This window comes from Procambarus clarkii, chromosome 65, assembly GCF_040958095.1.
Source record: "Procambarus clarkii isolate CNS0578487 chromosome 65, FALCON_Pclarkii_2.0, whole genome shotgun sequence".
Lineage (NCBI taxonomy): Eukaryota > Metazoa > Arthropoda > Malacostraca > Decapoda > Cambaridae > Procambarus > Procambarus clarkii.
Window position 1 is genome coordinate 24,423,649 of NC_091214.1, and position 23,372 is coordinate 24,447,020.

A 23,372-nucleotide genomic window follows, 5' to 3' on the forward strand; every position below is an offset into this window, starting at 1 on the left:
GGTAATGGCTTGGCACTTTCTCCTGATAATTCCCTTTCCTCCCTACCTTTTCATATTCAAACTACCTCAAACAATTTTAAATTAGGACTACAATGCACTTGCAGATTAGGTAATCACACCCCAAAAAAATATCCAGAAGTGCTTTTGCAGGCCAGTTGTACCTTATTAAACATTTTGATTTTGATTTGATTTGGTTACTTTCTTCAACTTACCATCTTTGCAATAAACCGCAGGAATTTCTGAACCTTGCGGTGGTACCTGGCCCTTGGATAGTACTGAGCTGTCCGGCCAGCCTTGTCAGTCAAGTCATATCTGACCCCATTATAGACGAGCCACTTCACCAGGTCCAGGTCACCATGGGCAGCAGCATGGTGGAGGGTAGTAGACCAGTCAGTGGCAACCCGGGAAGACAAGTCACACCCGTGATCACGAAGCACCTCCAGCACTTTCTTGCGACCTCGGGTTGCAGCGCGGTGCACTGGCTGCATTCCTGAAGCAAGTGGATTTACCAATTAAGAATAGTCTGGACACGAGACCAGTCATCGTATTTCCTGACCTATTATAGTTGTGTATACTTTCAGGACTTCAGTAATGTCAACCTATTAGTTTCCATTATTGTTAGGAGACAGGAAGCCCGTTTGGCTTATCGAGGCTTTCCGGCGCCAATAACCCTCTAGAGAATGCAACCTACAATAGTTGCCCAATTCCTTGATACTCTTTTACTACTAGGAGAGTAAAGGCATTAGGTACATGGCCAAGAAAAATGTTCAAATGAACAGTAGTCTACATACAGTATTTTATTCACAATAGGGGTCGGTGTTTACTTCCTTGGCAGGACACTACCAGGAAAATTACCTTTCACTTCATGCCTCTGTTCACCTACCAGTATATAGGTACAGTACCTTGAAGCTAAGTAGCTGTAGCAGGTTGCACCCTGGGAAAGGTCTGATTGGTTGGGAACCTACAGCCTTAGGGGGTGGCCTTTCATGCTGCCCAGTACAGTCTTTGAAAGCATTTCATAATCCACGTGAAATACTAGTAAAACCTTGCATAACATGATTAAGGCAATGCAATTGAAAACCTGTCATGTTTAGTCAAAACATTATTTATGTACAAGAGGGTACACTGGGTTTCAAGAGTACATAACATTGGTGTTTTTATAGTCTTGCAAAGCCACTAACATACATAGCGTGTCGGGCAGATTCTTAATCTAACGAGTAATTACAAGGTACATTGCAGCAGAATTTTATTTCAAACATTACTAAAATATTTATAATAATGATTATGCTGGTGATGTTGCAAGTCTTGCTGAAGTACTCTTCAATTCAGAAGCACTCTTCATGCTATAAAGAGCATGTTTAAAGGTACTGTACAAGCATGTTTTCTTACAAGCATAAGAACCTGCCCGAAACGCTGCGCGTACTAGTTTTATTTATTTATTTATTTATGCATATACAAGAATGTACATAAGGAATGTGAGGATACAATTATGGTAATTACAGTCTTGTAAAGCCACTAGCACGCGCAGCGTTTCGGGCAGGTCCTTAATCTAAGAAAATTTTAAGGAGGTAAATACTTGCAAAATTTATAGACAAAAAAATGATAACAGATTACATGGAATGAAAAAAAAAAAGATGAGAGAAAATTATAGGTACAGTATATTAAAGCACATAGGTAGCTATGATTGATTGCAATGACAGCTTAAAATGGTAGTTGACAACAAATTGGTAGGCACAATGCAGCAGAAACAATATAAGATTGATTGCAATGACAGCTTGAATGGTAGTTGACAAAAATTGGTAGTCACAATACAGCATATGGCTAGCACATAAAAGAAGACAGCAATGAACACAATGATAAGGTTGTTTGATATTACATAAAAATTAGGAGATTGGGTACCACTAGGTACAGAGCAAATTTAAAGCTCAGTGTAGGAAACTAAATAGATGAAGTTAGGTACTTTTTGGTTTTGCTTTTAAATAAGGCAAAAGTTTTACAGTTTTTCAATTCACTAGGGAGTGAGTTCCATAGACTAGGTCCCTTAATTTGCATAGAGTGTTTACACAGATTAAGTTTGACCCTGGGGATATCAAAGAGATATTTATTTCTGGTGTGGTGATAATGGGTCCTATTACATCTGTCCAGGGAGAGTTTCAGAGCATGGTTTGCATTTAAGAACAGGGTTTTGTAAATGTAGTTGACACAAGAGAATGTGTGGAGGGAGTTAATATTTAGCAAGTTTAGAGATTTAAACAAGGGAGCTGAGTGTTGTCTGAAAGCAGAGTTAGTTATTATTCTGATAGCAGATTTTTGCTGTGTGATGATGGGCTTAAGGTGGTTTGCAGTGGTAGACCCCCATGCACAGATACCATAATTAAGATAGGGGTAGATTAGTGCATAATATAGTGAGAGGAGAGCAGAGTTAGGAACATAATATCTGATTTTGGAGAGTATACCAACTGTCTTAGAGACTTTCTTAGTTATGTGTTGAATGTGGGTGCTGAAGTTGAGTCTCTTGTCTAGGAATAGGCCAAGAAACTTGCCATCATTTTTATTACTGATGTTAATGTTGTCTATCTGTAGCTGAATTGCATTTGATGATTTGCTTCCAAATAAGATGTAGTAAGTCTTTTCGATGTTTAATGTTAGTTTGTTCGTTGACATCCATAAGTGGACTTTTTTTAATTCATTATTCACAACATTATTTAGTGTATGTGGGTTGAGGTTTGAGTAGATAAGGGTAGTATCGTCAGCAAACAATATAGGTTTGAGAATATTAGAGACATTAGGCAGATCGTTTATATATATAAGAAATAGAAGAGGTCCTAAGATGCTGCCCTGTGGCACTCCAACGGTAATTGGTAGAGTGGAAGAAGTTTTATCATTGATGGTTACATATTGGTGTCTGTCACTAAGATAGGATCGGATGTAGTCAAGGGCAAGGCCTCGGATTCCATAATGCTGGAGTTTAAATAAGAGGTAGTTGTGATTAACAGTATCAAAGGCTTTTCTTAGGTCAATGAAGAGTCCAATCGGAAACTCATTTTTGTCAAGGGCTGAGTAGATAATGTCAAGGAGACTAATGATTGCATCATTGGTACTCTTTTGGGACCGGAAGCCAAACTGGCAGGGGCTGAGTATGTCGAATTTTACGAGGTAGGAATAGAGCTGTTTGTAAATAATTTTTTCAAATATTTTTGATAGAATGGGTAGATTTGATATTGGTCTATAATTGTTTATGTCCGCCGGATTGCCTCCTTTATGGACTGGCGTTACTCTTGCTTTTTTGAGGATATCAGGGAAGGTGTGACACTCTATAGATTTGTTGAACAGTAGTGCTATGGGTGGGGCAAGGGCATGGGAGGCTCTCTTGTACACAATGGACGGAATTTCACTGGTGTTCCCTGCCTTGGTTTTTAGAGAGTGTATGATGGACACAACATCTGCCGGGCTGATTGGTGAAAGGAGAAGAGAGTTTGGATAGCTGCCTGAGAGATATGTGTTAATATGTGTCTGAGTCTGTGGGATTTTACTGGCAAGATTAGCACCAACCGATGAAAAGAAACTATTAAATTCATTTGCCATTTCTAAATCAGTTGACGGTATATCCCCATCCTTGTAGAGTTTTATTTGGTTATGTGAGTGTTTAGTTCCTAGGATACTAGAGATAGTTTTCCAAGTGTTTTTCATGTTGCCTTTTGCTTCATTGAATCTATTCACATAATATGCAAGTTTTGCCTTTCTTATGATACTGGTAAGCATTGATGAGTACCTTTTAGCTACTTCCTTTGAAACTAGGCCAATCCTAACTTTCTTTTCATATTCATGTTTCTTGTTGATTGAGTTGAGAATGCCATTTGTGAGCCATGGATTGTTTAATCTTTTGTCAGTTACTTGCTTTGTAAGAAGGGGACAATGAAGGTTGTAGAGGCTTAGAGTTTTGGAGAGGAAGAGGTTAGCTAATGAATTTATATCATGGGTATTATTGAATTCAGAATCCCAGTTAATATTGTGAAGTGCCTCTGTAAGATTGTCTAAAGCTGATTCACTGTGTAGCCTAAATGAAAATTTCTTGCTTTTTGGTGGTGTTATGTCCATGTTCGCTATGAGAAAGGTAGGATAGTGGTCAGTTGTTCTGTCGTAGATTATACCAGATACAAGGGGAGCTGTTATGTTTGTCCATATGTGGTCCAAGGTAGTGGCTGATGTTTGAGTGACTCGGGTAGGTTTGGTGATAGTGGGGATTAGCATACAGGAGTTCATGCTGTTAAGGAAATAGTCAACTTGAGAGCAGTTTTGTTGACCCAGGTCAATATTAAAGTCTCCTCCCAGAATGATGTGGTTTTTGTTGAGATTGTTGTTTATAATAAGATTCCTTAGGTTGTCTGAGAAAGAAGCTATGTTAGTATTAGGAAATCTATAGATGGCTCCAATAGTCAAAGAGGATTTAAGGGATTTAATTGTAAACTGAGCAAAAGTATATTCACAGTAGTCATCTCTGTCACTAACAACACTGTTGCAGATAAATGTATCTCTGTAATATATAGCTGTGCCACCACCTTTTTTATTAGGCCTACAGTTATGAATGGCTTTATAACCAGCTAAGTTGTAGAGTTGGGTATAGTCTTTATTTAGCCAAGTTTCTGTTAAAATAATGAACGATAGGTTAGTACCTAGTGCTGTGAGTAGTGCATTTAAATCGTCAAAATGTTTACCAAGTGATCTAACATTTTGGTTATAAACTGATAGATAGGTGCTATTTTGGAGTTTGTTTTTAGCCTGGTGTGCTGTGAAATACTTACAATAATGATGATCAATGTGCTGGTTGGTATAGATATGAGACAGAAGATTTTGATCAGGATCAATATCAGTGTGCATAGAGATGCAGAGGGATCACGATACAAGATACACGATAAAGCAAAACACAAGAATAAGAGCAGATACAATAAAATAGTAACAATTTAGAAGTAAAATAAAGATCCAATAGATAGCCAGGGAGGACACAGAAGTTACATAAAATAAAAGTGGCTTTACAAGACTAATTACCATATTATGTATCCTCACATTCCCAATGTACCTTCTTGTATATGCATAAGTAAATAAATAAATACAGTATTGGCAATAAGCCACCATCGCTATCCTACTTTTAAAATGCAGCCTTATTTAGTCTTCACTAAGCGAAAAATATGGATTTAGTGTGAAAAGGTTCCCCATCCCTGGCCTCGGAGAGACTTGATAAGCCAAAGTATAATATTCCCATCTCCAACTATAGGAAATAACTTGCATTGAGTGTAAATACAAGTCATTGTGTAATTCATGTTTTTACATGTATACTGTACGTACATGAATTGTTTGTTCCTGCATCTGCTCACTTAGGCATTTAGCTATGTAAAATAAAACATAGCAGTAGTTTTAGTTTTAATTTTCATGTGTTGGGAACATTGAGAAAAGCAGGAATTGCTGGGGAAGGGAGTGTTTGAAAAAGCTGAAAACACAACCCACCCTCATAAAATGAGGGTACTTTGAAACCATTTTGTCACACATACAAAAACTGAACTGTCGCAGCCTTACCATTGTAATCAAAGACATCAGCATCAGCCCCGGCAGCCAGTAGCACCCTCAGCACACGACTGTAACCCCCCTCAGCTGCCAGATGGACAGGTGTTGCTCCTGTAGGGGAAAATATTCAGTGGCGACAATGAAATATAGTGAGGGGGAGGGGGGAGGGTGTGAACATAAAGTTCAGAAATCAAGAACAGTGAAGAATACCGAATGAGAGATTTTATTTAGAATTCAAAACTATTTACAGGCAAGCGCATCAGCATTTATTCTAAATATACAAATATTTGTTTATATCAACTGGTTAGCAAACATTTGTGGCAATTTAATATCTGGAACACCGATTCAAATTCCTAAATTCAATTCCTAAATAAAATATTAAATATATAATAAAGCATCAAACTAAGTAAACCCATTCAAACATCAACAAAATATTTAGAAAAGGTGCCTGGTGAGCGGGCAACTTATTCTTCCAGTGGACCTAATCCGTATGAAAAATGATCAACAATTTGTTTAGGTACTTGTGCAAACATTAACTGAAGATGGGAAACTATGGAATTTCCGATAAATTCAGAGAACGCCTCTTGTACCTTAGAAATAAGTTATTTTTCCCTTGGGTAATCATGAGAAACGCACATCTATTGGTTTATCACCATCTCTATTTCATGCAACACCCACGGATATGACTTTACGAGTTGCTTGAAAAATGGTGGCAACCCAACGATGCTGCCAAGACCAAGGGAGCAGGATCTATATGCCTAGGTCAAAGTCTCCACAGTAAAGAAGACAGTTCAGATGAACCATTTACTACTACAGACTGTCATATCACTTTGCCCGCGTGCACACAAAGTGGGAAGAGGCAAATCACAGGAGTGGGGGAGGGGGGACACGGAAGAGGCAAACCACACGAGGGGATGGGGGGGGGGGGGGGGGGAGAGACAAACCACACGAGAGGGGAGGGGAGGAAGAGGCAAACCACACGAGAGGGGAGGGGGGGAAGAGGCAAACCACACGAGAGGGGATGGGGGGGGGGGGAAGAGGCAAACCACACAAGAGGGTAGGGGGAGGGGAAGAGGCAAACCACACAAGAGGGGATGGGGGGGGGAAGAGGCAAACCACACGAGATGAGATGGGATGGGGGGGGAGGCAAACCACACGAGATGAGATGGGATGGGGGGGGAGAGGCAAACCACACGAGAGGGGATGGGGGGGAAGAGGCAAACCACACGAGATGAGATGGGATGGGGGGGGGGGGAGGCAAACCACACGAGAGGGGATGGGGGGGGGAAGAGGCAAACCACACGAGATGAGATGGGATGGGATGGGGGGGGGGGAGAGGCAAACCACACGAGAGGGGATGGGGGGGGGGAGGCAAACCACACGAGAGGGGATGGGGGGGGGGGGAAGAGGCAAACCACACGAGAGGGGATGGGGAAAGAGGCAAACCACACGAGAGGGGATGGGGAGGGGAGGGGCAAACCACACGAGAGGGGATGGGGGGGGGGAAGAGGCAAACCACACAAGAGGGTAGGGGGGGGGAAGAGGCAAACCACACAAGAGGGTAGGGGGGGGGGGGAAGAGGCAAACCACACAAGAGGGGATGGGGGGGGGGAAGGAGGCAAACAACACGAGAGGGGAGGGGTGGGGTAAGAGGCAAACAACACGAGATGAGATGGGATGGGGGGGGGGAGGCAAACCACACGAGAGGGGATGGGGGGGGGAAGAGGCAAACCACACGAGATGAGATGGGATGGGATGGGGGGGGGAGAGGCAAACCACACGAGAGGGGATGGGGGGGGGGGAAGAGGCAAACCACACGAGAGGGGATGGGGGGGGGGAAGAGGCAAACCACACGAGAGGGGATGGGGAAAGAGGCAAACCACACGAGAGGGGATGGGGGGGGGGGAAGGGGCAAACCACACGAGAGGGGATGGGGGGGTGGGAAGGGGCAAACCACACGAGAGGGGATGAGGGGGGGGGAAGGGGCAAACCACACAAGAGGGTAGGGGGGGGGGAAGAGGCAAACCACACAAAAGGGTAGGGGGGGGGAAGAGGCAAACCACACGAGAGGGGATGGGGGGGGGAAGAGGCAAACAACACGAGTGGATGGGAAAGGGGGAGGGAGAAAGACAAACCCCGCGAGTGAGGGGGGGGGGGGGGAGAGGCAATTAAACCACACGAGAAGGAAGGGGGGGGGGGTAAGAGGCAAGTCACAGGAGGAGGGGGGGAGCGAAAATGCAAACCACAGGAGTAAAGAGGGGGTGAAAGAGGCAAACCACAGGAGTGGAGATGGATGAGGCAATTTAACCACAGGAGTGGGGGGGGAAGCAAAGCAAACCACAGGAGTGGGGAGGGGGGGAGAAGAGGCAAACCACCAAGAGGGGTGGGGGAGGAGGGGCAAACTCCTGAAAGGGGTGAGGGGTAAGAGGGGTGGGAAGAAGGAGAGGCAAACCACAAAGAGGGGAGGAGGGGGGAGTGAGAAACCACAAAGAGGTGGAGGGAAGGGGGTTTAGAGACAAACTACTGACCTGCATCGCCGCCATGCCTACTAACACTGTTAGGGTTGGAGCCATGAGCGAGCAGCAGCTTCGCCACTTCGACATGGCCACCAGCACAAGCATGATGCAGGGGCTCGCGGGACATGGCGTCGTCTGGGAGTGCTGCTTGAGCCCCCTCTTCCAGTGCCCGTTCCACCCCATCCGTGTCGCCCACCCTGGCACTGCAGTGCTAGAGATGTAGCAGGAATAGCATGTCAGAGGGCTAAAAATAATTACCCAATCTTTATGAACCTAGAATATTCATCTTCGAGGAATTAACACAAAAGGATCAAAATACAAATGGTTACTTTGTAGGTAGAGTATTTTGACATTTTATGCCAGTATTAATGGCACGTACAGCTTCATTAATATGAATAAATTAAGTTCCACTTTTCAGGTAAGTGCACTTTATTCTTTGCAAAAATGATGCTAATATCGAGTGATTAAAGAAATTTGGCAAATGACAGTTTTCTAAAGTGGTACTTAATATTTAAAGATGCATATTAAATTCTGTAGCTTTAAACTACATATAATAACAGTTCAGAAAGAAGAAAAAGCAGACATTTGACTGTCTGGGTTAAGTCCAACAAATTTAATATTGCAATATTGTTTTAGGAGCAAAATCATTAACAAGGTGTACAACACAAACTTTTCACCATTTCCTTTTTTTTTTGCTGGTGTGTTTCTGGCTGTCAAAGTTATAGGACAAGTGAAGTTATTAAGGTCATGTTTACTATAGAAATGTCGATTTAACAAGACTTATCAAATTCACCCAAGGCCCTCTAGCCTTTTAAATACCGTCTTTTACACCATTTGGGAAATAAATACATTTATAGTGTGCTAGCTAAACCTTCCTTGCCACAGTGGACTTTACCAATGGTCAATACTCGAAACCTATAGACCGAAAGGCAAATGCCCATAGCTAGCAAATGTCAACTGTATAATTAGTGCTAAGCATATCCCACCTATATATTATTCCTGCTGGAAGCTATCCCAGAGACAAAATTTATAAAGGATATATTAATTAACAATAGGTACGACATTATCATGTACATGGGTGCACATTCCATTAATTAGCTTAATGGTGTAAAAAAAATCATGAAATTAGTTTGTGCTAAATATTAAACCCTATTTACTAGGTAGTTAAATAATGCAAAGAAACCATTTAGCCCGTTTAATACCTGCCTCACTATAACGAGTCTACACCTCTCACTTGGCATCTGATCTCACTCTCCACATTTATTTAATTCATTTATATACAAGGTACATGTACATTGGGTTTGTGAGAGTACATATCAATGGGTTTTTTTACATTCTTGCTATGACATTAACACTCATAGCATTTCCAGTCAACATCACATCTCTACTGATGTGACCAATATGCCTTACCTTTAATTGTCGACTCATTCGTATAAATGACCAATTAAACTAAGTGGAAACTTTACGACTTTGTAGTTTAACAAAGTTGGCAACTGAAGAATTCTAACCCAATACTCCCATAAAAGACCTTAAATGACAAATAGGTACACTGTGTGCGTGTGTATCGCTTATACAACATACCAGTTTGTATTGAAGATCACCCATTGCGAATCCTCTGTCTTAGGTATGGCCTTCGACCTTAATGGGGTACAGGCCGCCGTCCAAAGTCCTTCCTTCAGGCAGGACGGGTGCCGCCGCCGTCGTCGTCAGCGATCACCTGTCAAGTATCTATGAAGAGCCGTCGTCTCCTCCCTGGTCGGAGAGGTCAGCCAGACCACGTTGCCACGCGCTCCTCACTGCGAGAAACCATAGGACACAACAATCAGTTACGCAGGTGCTCAACAACCTGCCGTATTTGTCAACAAGTTAGCCAAACATGCTGGAACCTGTACATCTTTTCAAATCTTCGGCGGCTTTGTTTACATTAATTAAAACGGTTTACGAGGATCAAAACGTCCAAAATCAAATAATATTGTTATGAACTGCCTCCAAGCGCTTCGGGACTCAAACTGTTAATTAGTTAAGTACGTGTCAACAAAGTTGCCAACGATTGAGGAAAGATGTATATAGGTTCTTAAGTACTCGCGTAATCGCTTTGTGAATCCAGGCTCTGCATGGACGTTACTTGCGCAAGTACTTATGAACCGGTACATCTTCTCAATCTTTGGCGACTTTTACATTTATTAAACAGTTTGAGAGCTCCAAAGCACTAGGAGGCTCTATATAGCATGTTGATTGGGAAGTTTCGATACTGGTAAATTGTTTACAGATATAGATACTGATAAATGTAAATGATCTTTATATTTATATTATTTAATAAAGAAAATGTAAACAACGCCGCCGAAGATTGAGAAGATGTACAGGTTCATAACTACTTGTGTAACAGCATGTTGAAGCCAGGTCCAGCCCAGTTAATCGCGCCAACAACAACTCACTCCAATCGTACAACATTCAACCAAAAATCACGCAACATTCACATTCCACAAATACATGCATACAAAAATTTTACACACAGCCTAATCTACATTTATATTTTACTGTACTGTTTAAACATATGCATAGGTCACACGCAGGTACGGTATGAATTTATCAAAGTACGGTACAGACACACACTTCCACTTTCTTTTATATTATGTACCTGTGCTTGTATAATACATCAACACCCACATTATGCCTCCATTGTACAACGTTTATACGTTTATCACACAGCTGACCGGAAAAGAGGTTATCACCAAGAGAAAACGTTATGGTAGCATGATACTGAAGACCTCCCGACCCCGCTTGGAAGTTCAGGTGTGAATCCCTTTTAACACGTTTGCAACTTGTATAGTACTAAATTTACAGCACGAAATCAAATTGATTAATGCTATAAGCCACGACTACATGGATTAATAGTAAAGGATTAATAGGCAAGAGATTAATAGTGTAAATGAATATGACAATCAAATTTATTGATGTAAAGGTGTTGCGGATTAAATGCAGGCATCTGGATTAATTCGAGCCTTTGTCAGGGAAGACCGACTACCCCAAAACCTTAACTATTCGCCTTTGTTCACCCAGCAGCAATTGGGAACTGTTAACCGGTTGTTAGGTCGTGTCCCAAGGAAAACTAATAGGGGTAAGCCTTAACCGGAGTTGGGAAGGAAAACTAATGTGCCTATTAACTGGAGGTGGATAATGTTCACTTGTACCCACCCATGTAAACAATTTATGGCTTGTCAAGTCTGAAATACGACATTGTGAATGTAAAAGTTTTACTGGGAGATTTTTCTTTAAATTTATTGTAGCTGTATTTTCAACATTTTTATTTTTAATTTAAAAATTTCCAGACATAACAGGGCGCCTTACAGCACTGTACGACCCGAGGGCGACTGCTGGCATCCAGGGCGGTTTAGTTTATTTAATATGCACTCCCATAACCATCCCGCGGGCGCCAAGACACCCCCATAGCAATCCCGCGGGCGCCAGAGGACCCCCATAGCCATCCCGCGGGTGGTAGTGGTCAAGTTTACAGAGGCACATAATGGGCTCTGGTCCTGAACTCAAAAATTCAATTAGCTAAACAAGTTACACAGTTTTAATTAGCTAGTTACATAGTTTAAGTAGCTAGCTGTAAGTGGCACCCCGGAGATCAACAACGTGTTTGTAAACGACCACAAGTACAGTCTGGGAGCCAAGTAGTTTACACATAAGGTGAGCTTGTTTCATAATTTGATTCCCTCCCCCCTTTATCCAGACAGGGGGGTGTAAAAGTTACAATCACCCCACATTTACCTGAATTCACCCGAGGGGCGGCCACGATGAAGACAAGAAAGCCGGCGGATTGTCAAAGCTCAAAGGATAACCGACATATGAAGGTCGGCAACATAAGAGGGAATAAACGATAATCATAGATGTGAAGGCACTGGATATAATAATGGAGCAATAAGACACGATATTCTGACACGAATTTGGTTATTTAAGTTCCCCGTGAATATGTTGGACTGTATAAATCTTTCACTACATCTGTATTGTATTATATTTATACATTTTGGTGTACGATAAAAATTAACAATTACGACACTATTACATGATCCCCGTTAAACTATTACAAATTTTCGAAGGCTCAGTAACCATGGAACAAACACTACAAATCGTAATACGCTGAAACTCGCTCACATACAATCAATAATTTAGTACCTAAATAATATTCCTACCTTAAAACCCTAACTTGATCTCATACATTAATATACTTACGCTGTAGTCTTTCTTGCTAATACTGGTCAAACCAAGAACATAATAATATTATTTCACAGAAATTAATTAACTCTAGAAAACTATATAAATAAATATTATTTTACAAATTAATTACAATTATATTTCTTTTAAATATATATACTTTGAAAAGTAATACAAAGTAAATAAATATTTAGATTAAATTCAATAAATGTAATTAATTTACAATAAATAATATTTGTAAGCATATGTACCTGATAAAATTGTTTAAGGGTAAACTAAATGTAAATCTCCACTGCGTAGTAAACACGAATATGCGTTTTCTTCATTTAAAAAAAGTGACGACCCTCTTAATATAGCCTAGACTTCTGTAATCTAATGTTAAAAGCATTAACACAGCTACTATTTTTTTAAATCCTACAAGTGTCCTAGCTGTTCTACACATTATTCTGACGTATAAATCCCCTAAGGCCAAAAATTGATGTACTCAATATCATAGTAAAATTCACGCGGTCCCGTTTTCTATTCGTGGGCCCTCGGTTAGGATAGGTTCTGGCAATTTAGTACATCAGTTAAATGACGTTGTGAACACTCAAAGAGGACGGGCTGGCTCAGCACCATTGCTTCATGCCATATATCTTGGACCAACAAAAAAAACTTCAAGCAGATATTAATGAAGTTTTCGACTGGGCAACAAAAAATAACATGATGTTTATCATGTTATTCGATAAATTCCAGGTACTCAGGTACGGTAAAAATGAGAACCTTAAACATAATACAGGGAATAAAACACAATCAAATTTGCCCATAGTAGGAAAGCAGCATGTAAAAGTTTTGGGAATAATGATGTCTGACGACCTAACGTTTAGTGGAGCATAACCAAGCAAATATTGCGTCAGCCATAAAAATGATAGGATGGATTACGAAAACTTTAAAATCCAGGGATCCCATCACAATGGTTATACTATACAAATCACTTGTACTGTCATGTTTTGAGTACTGTTCAGTACTGACTTCCCTCTTCAAAGCAGGAGATATTGCTGAAATGGAGGTAATACAGAGAACATATACGGCATACATAGACGCGATAAAGCACCTAAATTACTGGGATCGTCTCAAAGCTCTCCAAATGTACTCACTAGAAAGGAGACGAGAGAGATATCAAATAATATACACGCGGAAAATACTGGAGGGCCAGGTCCCAAATCTACACAGTAAAATAACAACATACTGGAGTGAACGATATGGAAGAAAATGCTGAATAGAACCAGTGAAGAGCAGAGGTGCCATAGGCACAATCAGAGAACACTGTATAAACATCAGAGGCCCGCGGCTGTGCAACGTCCTCCCAGCGACTATAAGAAATATTGCCGGAACAACCGTGGACATCTTCAAGAGGAAACTAGATAGTTTTCTCCAAGGTGTGCCGGACCAACCGGGCTGTTGTGGATATGTTGCTTGGCCGCTCCAAGCAACAGCCTGGTGGACCAACCTCTCACAAGTCAAGTCTGGCCTTTGGCCGGGCTTGGGGAGTAGAACTCCAAGAACCCCATCAAGTAGGCTTGGGAAAGTTGTTGGATTCTAATGTTAGAACCGGAATTTTATGTTCATTAGCAGAGCCAATCATTATAGTATTTCGGCCAGAATGCAATATTCATGAGTCTACCCATGCGTTACACTATTTTGACCGTAGTGCAATGTTCACAAGTCTACCCCATTCGAGAAGATATGCTGAAGGCCAAAAATTACTACAAGTAAACAAATACTGTATTGTTTTTGGCCGGTGTTAATCAATCGGTTCAATGAAGCGTTCTGGACCGAAGCTGGACCATCACAAAACGGTATATGTTGGTCCTATTTGAGTATTTGTGATCCAGTTGGGTTTACACAACACTCAGACGGGAATGCACCGGTACCACGGAAACCACAGCTTACCGGAATTAATGATAAGAGTTGAGGGGGATTAAAATACAGACTGGGTTGGCACCACGGAGATTAGCGTGCAAAATCAGTTACCAAATATATTAGCAGGCAATATGGGATACCACATTATTTGCCGGTAATATGGGGCATTTCACATATATTACCACAGAATATGGGTTGCCACACATTATAATAATAACAATAATAATAATACTCTAATAATAATAATAATAATAATAATAATAATAATAATTTATTTGCAAGGTACAATGGCTTGTGAGATTACATAAGATTCATATTTTTACATTCATACAAAGCCACAGCATTTCACACACACAGCATTTCGGGCGGGTCCTTAATCTAACATATCAGGCAAGATGAAAAGGTACATTGAAGCAAGTTTTTTTTTATCAACAAATAACTACAATATAAGTTGACAGGTGATTACACAGGTAAGGATATGTCTTAAGTACTAATATTGGGGAAGTGGGTAGTACAAGATACAGTGTGAGTTTGAAGCACAAGGTAGGAATCTATGAGGATGAAATTAGGTACTTTTTGGTTTTACTTTTGAACAGGGCATGGGTTGGACAATTTTTAATTTATCAGGGAGTGAGTTTCAAAGACTGGGCCCTTTTATTTGTATGGGGTGTTTGCACAGTCAGTCTGACTGAGAATATCAAAAATATATTAATTTCTGGTGTGGTGCTCAAGGGTTCTATTATACCTATCAAGGAAAAGTTTCAGATCAAGATTAGCATTTATGAACAAGGTTTTGTTTATGTAAATAGTATATGAGAATGTGTGGAGTGAGTGAATGTGTAGCATGTTAAGGGACTAAAACAGAACTGTGTTGTCTGAAGATAAAGTTTGTTATAGCTCTGATAGCAGAGTTTTGCTGAGTGATTAGAAGATAATATGGGATTAGATATTAGAAGATAATATGATATTAGAACATAATATAGCATACCACTCATACATTAGCATGCAATATGGGTTACCACACACATAAGTAAGCAATATGGGGTATGGCACATACATTATCTACTTAATTATTTTGACACTACACCCGAAATGCTCTGCATACTTTTGTACTTCTGCATAAAAAAATGAACTAAACTAACTCTTATCTTCATATTCTCTACTGCTTATGTATAACATGTATGTACACTTGCATAATAAAATATTGTTATAATTATTATTATTATTAATATGTATTAGTATGCAATAAATTGTCTGCACTATCATTTTCTCGTTGTAAACATGTGTTTCATTGTATTTCCATGCACAAGATACTCATATGCCATATATATTTAACGCAGTCACCCTGCCTAAACCATCCTATATTTTGGGGGTCATTAATGTAATGTTTACAATTCACATTTTCTTTTGCTTTCAAGGGATTGTAACAGATATGGACGAAGCAGTAGGCCGATATGTATATGTCACGTACACCGCAAGGACACTTCATATCTCACAGAAAATACATATACTGTACATAGTACTGTATATGCAAATTCGAAACTATCTTTAGTTTCTTCATTTGTAAAACAAAAAATTGTTAAGAAAAGATGCTAGTAATATTAGTGTTGTAAGTTCGAACCGCAAATGAGTTCTATGTCGTAAGCTCACACCACTGGAGTTCAGTGTTGTAAGCTTATACCACTGGAGTTACGTGACGTAAGCTCACACCACTGGAGTTCAGTGTCATTCGCTTACACCACTGGAGTTCATTTTCGTAAACTCACATCACTGGAATAGTTTTCTGAGCTAGAGACTCAGCCTACTAGACAAGTTAACTATGTTTAAAGCTCATAACACTGACGAAATTTACTGGCTTTAAAGTTTGATCGATTGGAAGCGTTTAATGGGCTTAAATCTCACGCCACTGGAGGAGTTTTCCGTATTGCAAATCGACACTTTTGAAGGCGCTTACAAGCATAAACTAACCAATCTTGTTATTGCCGGGCGATCCTACTATCCAGAGGTCTAGCCAAAACAAAGGTTAGTTTTCACGAGCCCAACTTCGGTGTGTGTACAGTTTGCCTGCAAGAGTACACATGAAAACAATATCACGAAACATGATATATAGCCTCACGCTATCGCGCAGAGCTGTTATCGCTGACCAATCTCATAATAAGTTACCTACGAATAACTACTACATGACGTAGTAGTTATTCGTAGCCCTCTCTTACACTTTGATCCGTATTGTAACTGAAACTATATTGTAACTTAAACGTGAGAATTACAGTTACACGAGAGGAAAATTGAGGAAGCAAGGCTGTAAATGATGACTGATGGAGTTGATTCACGCTAGATTTTCGTTTCCTGGTTGAAATTGACGATTTTCAGCTGAGATTTATTTGTTACGAGTTAAAATTTAGTTCCGGGTTACGAGTGATGAATGCAAATGAATATCCTGTTGTGATTGGTTAATGGAAGTACATGTGATAATAATCCCGATTGTGATGGTTAATAACTATGACATCGACTTATGCAGGTCCTGATGTGTATGTGAAGAAGGATAATAAATTTAGACAAAGATAAGATATTTATTCAGGTAAAGCTACATACACTGAAAATGAGTTACAAATATAATTTCGGGTTAATAGATAGAGCTATAGTTCACACATTGCCTGAAGCCACTAGTACGCACAGCGTTTCTTGTAAAAATGGGCATTAGTGGTAGTGTCGAACTGAATACTGTCTTATGGATGCCCGGAGGGGATATGGTCGCTGGTGAAACAATAGATGGAAATTGAAATTGGGGTAGAGGGCCGCGGGGGGGTGGGGGGGGAGGCGGGGATGAATAGAGGGAGGCGGGGGGGATAGGGAGTGGGGGGGGGGAGGCGGGGATGAATAGAGGGAGGCGGGGGGGATAGGGAGGGGGGGATGTGATGTGAGGTTTGGGCGTCGCTTCGACGATAACAATTGATATTAAAACGCGCCCTTTCTAAGAGAACAATAATGGTTCGTTATCGTCTTCCGGGAAGCTTTTAAAACGTGTTATGAACACGACCAGCTTAGTGGGGGGGGGGGGGGAAGGAACGACCACTAGCTGCACGTGTTATGAACACGACCAGCTTGGGGGGGGAGAGGGGCGACCACAAGCTGCACGTGTTATGAACACGACCAGCTTGGGGGGGGGAGAGGGGCGACCACAAGCTGCACGTGTTATGAACACGACCAGCTTGGGGGGGGAGAGGGGCGACCACAAGCTGCACGTGTTATGAACACGACCAGCTTGGGGGGGGAGGGGGGCGACCACAAGCTGCACGTGTTATGAACACGACCAGCTTGGGGGGGGGAGGGGCGACCACAAGCTGCACGTGTTATGAACACGACCAGCTTGGGGGGGGAGAGGGGCGACCACAAGCTGCACGTGTTATGAACACGACCAGCTTGGGGGGGGAGAGGGGCGACCACAAGCTGCACGTGTTATGAACACGACCAGCTTGGGGGGGGGGAGGGGCGACCACAAGCTGCACGTGTTATGAACACGACCAGCTTGGGGGGGAGAGGGGCGACCACAAGCTGCACGTGTTATGAACACGACCAGCTTGGGGGGGGGGGAGGGGCGACCACAAGCTGCACGTGTTATGATTTTTAAACAGTTCTTATATATCTTTATAAAGCAATATATGCTTTTTGAAATGTCTCAGATCCCTTAAATTACACAACATACGATCTTATCTCTAACTAATTGTAGTATAAAACACCAGAGTATGAAAATATGTAAATATTATAAGCCATATAGGCACTGGATATCAATGAACATTACAAGGTATAGAATTCATATCTACGCCTGCGCGGCACACCTCGCTGTTTGGTGTATATATACACATAGAGTTTAGTTCAGGACTAAAGTATACTTGCTGGTTGGTCAGTAAGCAATTGTGGTGGTCTTAACAACCCTCCAGAGGTTGATAGCCCTTAAACCCCAATACCAAACCAAAAAATACAACCCTGAACCTTTTGAAAGCACACAGAACTACCATACATATATACATACATACATATATATATATATATATATATATATATATATATATATATATATATATATATATATGTCGTACCTAGTAGCCAGAACTCACTTCTCAGCCTACTATGCAAGGCCCGATTTGCCTAATAAGCCTAGTTTTAATGAATTAATGTTTTTTCGACTACCTAACCTACCTAACCTAACCTAACGTTTTCGGCTACCTAACCTAACCTAACCTATAAAGATAGGTTAGGTTAGGTTAGGTAGGGTTGGTTAGGTTCGGTCATATATCTACGTTAATTTTAACTCCAATAAAAAAAATTTGACCTCATACATAATGAAATGGGTAGCTTTATCATTTCATAAGAAAAAAATTAGAGAAAATATATTAATTCAGTAAAACTTGGCTTATTATGCAAATCGGGCCTTGCATAGTAGGCTGAAAAGTGAGTTCTGGCTATTAGGTACGACATATATATATATATATATATATATATATATATATATATATATATATATATATATATATATATATATATATATATATATACACCACACCTGCTCGAGTGCTTTACATCGACATTCACAAGAAGATAAGACGAAAGTCAAGAAGTGTTTATCGCAAAAGACCAGAGTCAAGTGTTGATTGCAGTTGTTTAAACTGGTACAACAAACCTAGCTCACAATCTTGATCCCTTTTCAAACGAGCTACCACAATCCAGCCCAGTGAACACACGTTCAGGTAAATGGTTGTTAACTACTTAATTAAATGAGAATTTATGTCTCCAACAGTATGCGAGGAATTTTATCTTTATATGAAAAACCGCGATAACCGCGGCGGATAACATATATATATCTCTGAGTTCAAGAATGATAGCGTAAGCATAGCTCATGTTTTTGCAGGCAATATCCGGCTGATATCTTATTATCTCTGTATCATTATCTCTCTATCTCTCTCTCTCTCTCTCTTTTATAGCCAAAAAAAAATCATTATCTCTCTATCTCTCTCTTTTGGCCCTGGCTGACTCAGTCAGCCAGGGCCTCCATGCCCATTATAGCCTCCAATACTTCACCACTCTGCCATCAGACTCAAATATATATATACATATATTATATATATATATATATATATATATATATATATATATATATATATATATATATATATATATATATATATATATATATATATATATATATATATATATTATATATATATATTATATATATATATATATATATATATATATATTATATATATATATTATATATATATATTATATATATATATATATATATATTGTATATATATATATATAATCAAAAACATTATTTCTGATTTGATTTGCCCACAAAACCATTGCATTTAATTATAATTACGAATGATGTTGTGGCTGTATAACTAATATTGTAACATTTACGATGGTTCACATCGTTACTGTAAATACTATCTAAAGAGCAGGATGGGCTGAGCTAAGGAAAAAAAATCAGGAGAAAGCGTTAAGCCATTACAACTATATAGTACTTGGAAGGATTAAGATTTGGGATGGGACGGGGGAAAGGAAGTGCCAAACCACTTGGACAGTCGGGGATTGAACGTCAACTTGCCGGAAGCAAGACAGTCGCTCTACAATCCAGCCCAAGTGGTTGGGCTGTGTATTTACACATCTCCCAACCTGTAAAGCTTTTCTAAATTTTTGGCGACTTTGTTTACATGTATTAAACAGTTTATGAGCTCCGAAGCACGAGGAGGCTGTTTATAACAACAATAACATGTGATTGGCATGTTTCAACGCTCGTAAACATGTTAATAAAATGTAAACAAACCCGCCAAACATTGAGACAAGATGTACTTGCTTTGGCCGGAACAGAAAATGGAGCGTCATAAGGAAATACCAGCATTCAGTCCGGGTAGCCAACACAATAGCCGAGTTTGAAGCTTAAGTCGTGGAAGTTACATTGATATATAACTTCAAGAAGTAGTGCAGCGATATAGTACGCTAGGAAGTCTGAAAACACCGGTTGAGGCTGAGCCCGAGAGCTAGATCTTTCTCCCCCGTGAATAGAGTTAAGAACGGCGAATGTATGTACATCAGTCGACATTTTCCTGCAGGCTGCCTCTCTACAGTTCATCTATATGTGTATCATGCAGTCTATGGTTATACACATGTACTCACGTGTACATATATCGTCTACACCTTACATGTAAACAGATGTCTATATGTGCATACATGTACACATGTTCCAGTGGCTATTTGAGTGTTTTGATATTACAGAATTGTCTATTCGTATTTTTTTCAATCATAGAATTGATGTGATCAAATTGGATAAATAATTTAAACTTTGTTGCAACTTATATTTTTCACAACCTAAAATATATTGCCGATTAAATATATTCAGCAATTTTCACTCGGCAGTAGCTTACAATAGTTGTATAAGCCTACTTAATAGGCTTTCTGCAGTTTTCATTTGTATACTGTTATTATTATGATGTGGATCATATACCGAGTACGTGTGGACAATGTTGACTATGTGGTGGTGGAGCATATGTTGTCTATGTGTGTGAAGCATATGTTGACTATGTGTGTGGAGCATATGTTGTCTATGTGGTGTGTGAAGCATATGTTGACTATGTGGTGTGTGAAGCATATGTTGACTATGTGGTGTGTGGAGCATATGTTAACTGTGGTGTGTGGAACATGGAGCATATGTTGACCATGTGGTGTGTGTTGAGCATATGTTAATTATGTGATGCGTAACATATGCTAAGTATGTGGTGTGGAGCATATAATGAGTATGTGGTTTGGAGCATATAATAAGTATGTGGGTTTGGAACATATAATAAGTATGTGGGTTTGGAGCATATAATAAGTATGTGGGTTTGGAGCATATAATAAGTATGTGGCTTTGGAGCATAACAACTATGCAGTCTGATGCATTTGTTGAGTAACTCACTTGGGGGGGGGGGCAGGGCAGGACGGTGGAATCGAACCAACGTCCTGGATAACCCCTAGACCGTGCGTGGTCTTTACACATGGACACGTCATGCGATCCATGGTGTAAGGCGCGTGCGTCTCTCTTAGGTCACCCAGAACGTTGGTTTCATTCACTACGTTATTGTGATTTCCTTTGTGTATGTGTTGAGTATGAGGTGTGTGTGCAGCGTATGTGGGAGAATTTGATGTGGGGCGTATGTGGTGTGAAGCAATATGTTGAGAATTTGATGTGGGTCGTATGTGGCGTGAAGCAATATGTTGAGAATTTGATGTGGGTCGTATGTGGTGTGAAGCAATATGTTGAGAATTTGATGTGGGTCGTATGTGGTGTGAAGCAATATGTTGAGAATTTGATGTGGGTCGTATGTGGTGTGAAGCAATATGCTGAGAATTTGATGGGGAGCATATGTTGAGCATGGAGTACATGCTGAGTATGCGGTTTGGGGGATATGTAAGATGTTGAGTATGTGGTTTGGAGCATATGTAACATGTTGTTGTGTGGGTCATATGTTTAATTCATAATGTAAATGTGGAGAATATGCTGAGAGAGTTATGTGTAGTAGAGCACATGTTAAGTACGTATTGCGCAGCATATGCTGAGAATGTAGTGTGGAGCATATGATTCATTTTGTCCGGGACAGGTAGCCTGTGTATGTATATACACGTTAGGCTATATATTGATGTTCCCCCAAGATGGAACTACTAACCCTCTCCAGGATATAACTCCACAACACTTTATCTTTTTACTGCTGGGTGTACAGACGCATTAGGTGAAAGGAAACATGGCCAAACATTTCAGTCCTGCCCGCGATTCGAACCCGGGATATTAAGGCCACCACAATTGCTTATACTGACCAACCATTAATTATACTTTAGTCGGTTTCAGGGCTAAAGTAAACTAAGTGTATATACACTAAAAAACAGGATACACCTCTCAGTGTATACCCCTGTGTACTAAATTATTGATAGTCTATCGCTACATACTGCTACCTTCATCCAAATAGTAAGTTTAAGTAGAAGCATTTCAGAGTTGCTGTAAACGAAATGCCGTTTAAATTATTTGTGTATCTGTTACCAAGAACCACGTGTCCCGGGGAAGAAGGTCGTATGCGTGAGTGTTCACTACTCTGTTTGACCTTGTACCGTGCTTCCTTTCCACATCAACAATGACGCACGCCGTGCTTGCCCTGACACCAATACACTCCCAGCTTAGCAACCCACACTTATATCCATAGACGTCGGCTGATGGGGTAAAGCCTATTTATCATCAGAAAAAGCAACTTGGTAAATGTCACAGACATCAATACATTAGACAATATATGCGAACAAACTGCGTAAGAGACCCAGGTACCTCGCAAAACAGACGGGGTTTCAGGCAATAATGTAATAGGAATATCGGAAGAGCAGAGAACAGGATCCATCCATGCAGATAATCGTCTTTGCCGAGACAATTCGAGAATGCTGCGACACTGACACGGCATCCAGACCTTATTGACACTGCGGACTAACGGGAGTAACGGTGAAACCCACAGCATGAAGGCAAGAAGCCAAGCTTGGAAGACGGCGTCGAAGAAGGGAAAGACAAGAATGAAGACAACAACTGAAGAAAGAAGCAAGTCGACTCCACCGTTTCCAGCACACCTCCCAGGGTTCCGAACCGAGGATAGTTCGGTTCGACAGAGCCGGGGATAGGCCTACCAGTCAAGATCGTTGCATCTTCGCTGTGTCTATCCCCGACTGTCTCTCCTCTTGCAAGAAACTCCTCTCCAGAAGCTGTTCTGCTGCTATATAATAATTCACTCGACCCACTTCTATTCATGTGCTATACCCACTTCCCCGTGTAAAGTGAGTACCTTACCTTGAGGTGCTTCCGGGGCTTAGTGTCCCCGCGGCCCGGTCGTCGACCAGGCCTCCTGGTATAACAAATCGTGTGCACAGCCTCAACACCTCAAGGCCCAACCTCCTCCTACCAAGTGGAAATAGTATCCAAGAATAACATCAATTCATAGATGAATTAATGTCGATATCGTTGATTTAACTTTGCTCTGAAATATTGTGCCCACTTTCATTCACTTAAGACCATCGGAGCCTCTTCCTTCCTGCCCCTTTCCCTTTCTTTCCCTCATCCGTCCTCTTCCCGCCTGATGTATGCGTGTGTAATGTATATATAACATTAAT

At 40.6% G+C, this 23,372-nt stretch overlaps 1 protein-coding gene across 5 annotated transcripts in view; it reads right to left on the bottom strand.

Annotated features, from left to right (window-relative positions):
- LOC123771019 (microtubule-associated protein futsch) overlaps positions 1 to 23,372 on the bottom strand; it is a 50,560-nt gene that overhangs the window by 19,076 nt on the left and 8,112 nt on the right. For 4 of the 5 annotated variants that reach the window (XM_045763236.2, XM_045763235.2, XM_045763237.2 and 1 more), the window contains exons 2-5: positions 9,657 to 9,871; positions 8,088 to 8,286; positions 5,572 to 5,670; positions 213 to 490 (exon numbers count right to left, since the gene is read on the bottom strand). In XM_045763236.2, the coding sequence (XP_045619192.2) occupies positions 213 to 490; positions 5,572 to 5,670; positions 8,088 to 8,286; positions 9,657 to 9,680 (600 nt within the window). In that variant the 5' untranslated portion in view covers positions 9,681 to 9,871. Of the gene's footprint in view, positions 1 to 212; positions 491 to 5,571; positions 5,671 to 8,087; positions 8,287 to 9,656; positions 9,872 to 16,163; positions 16,259 to 23,372 lie in introns of those variants that run through there. The other variant, XM_045763234.2, reaches the window with a different exon arrangement.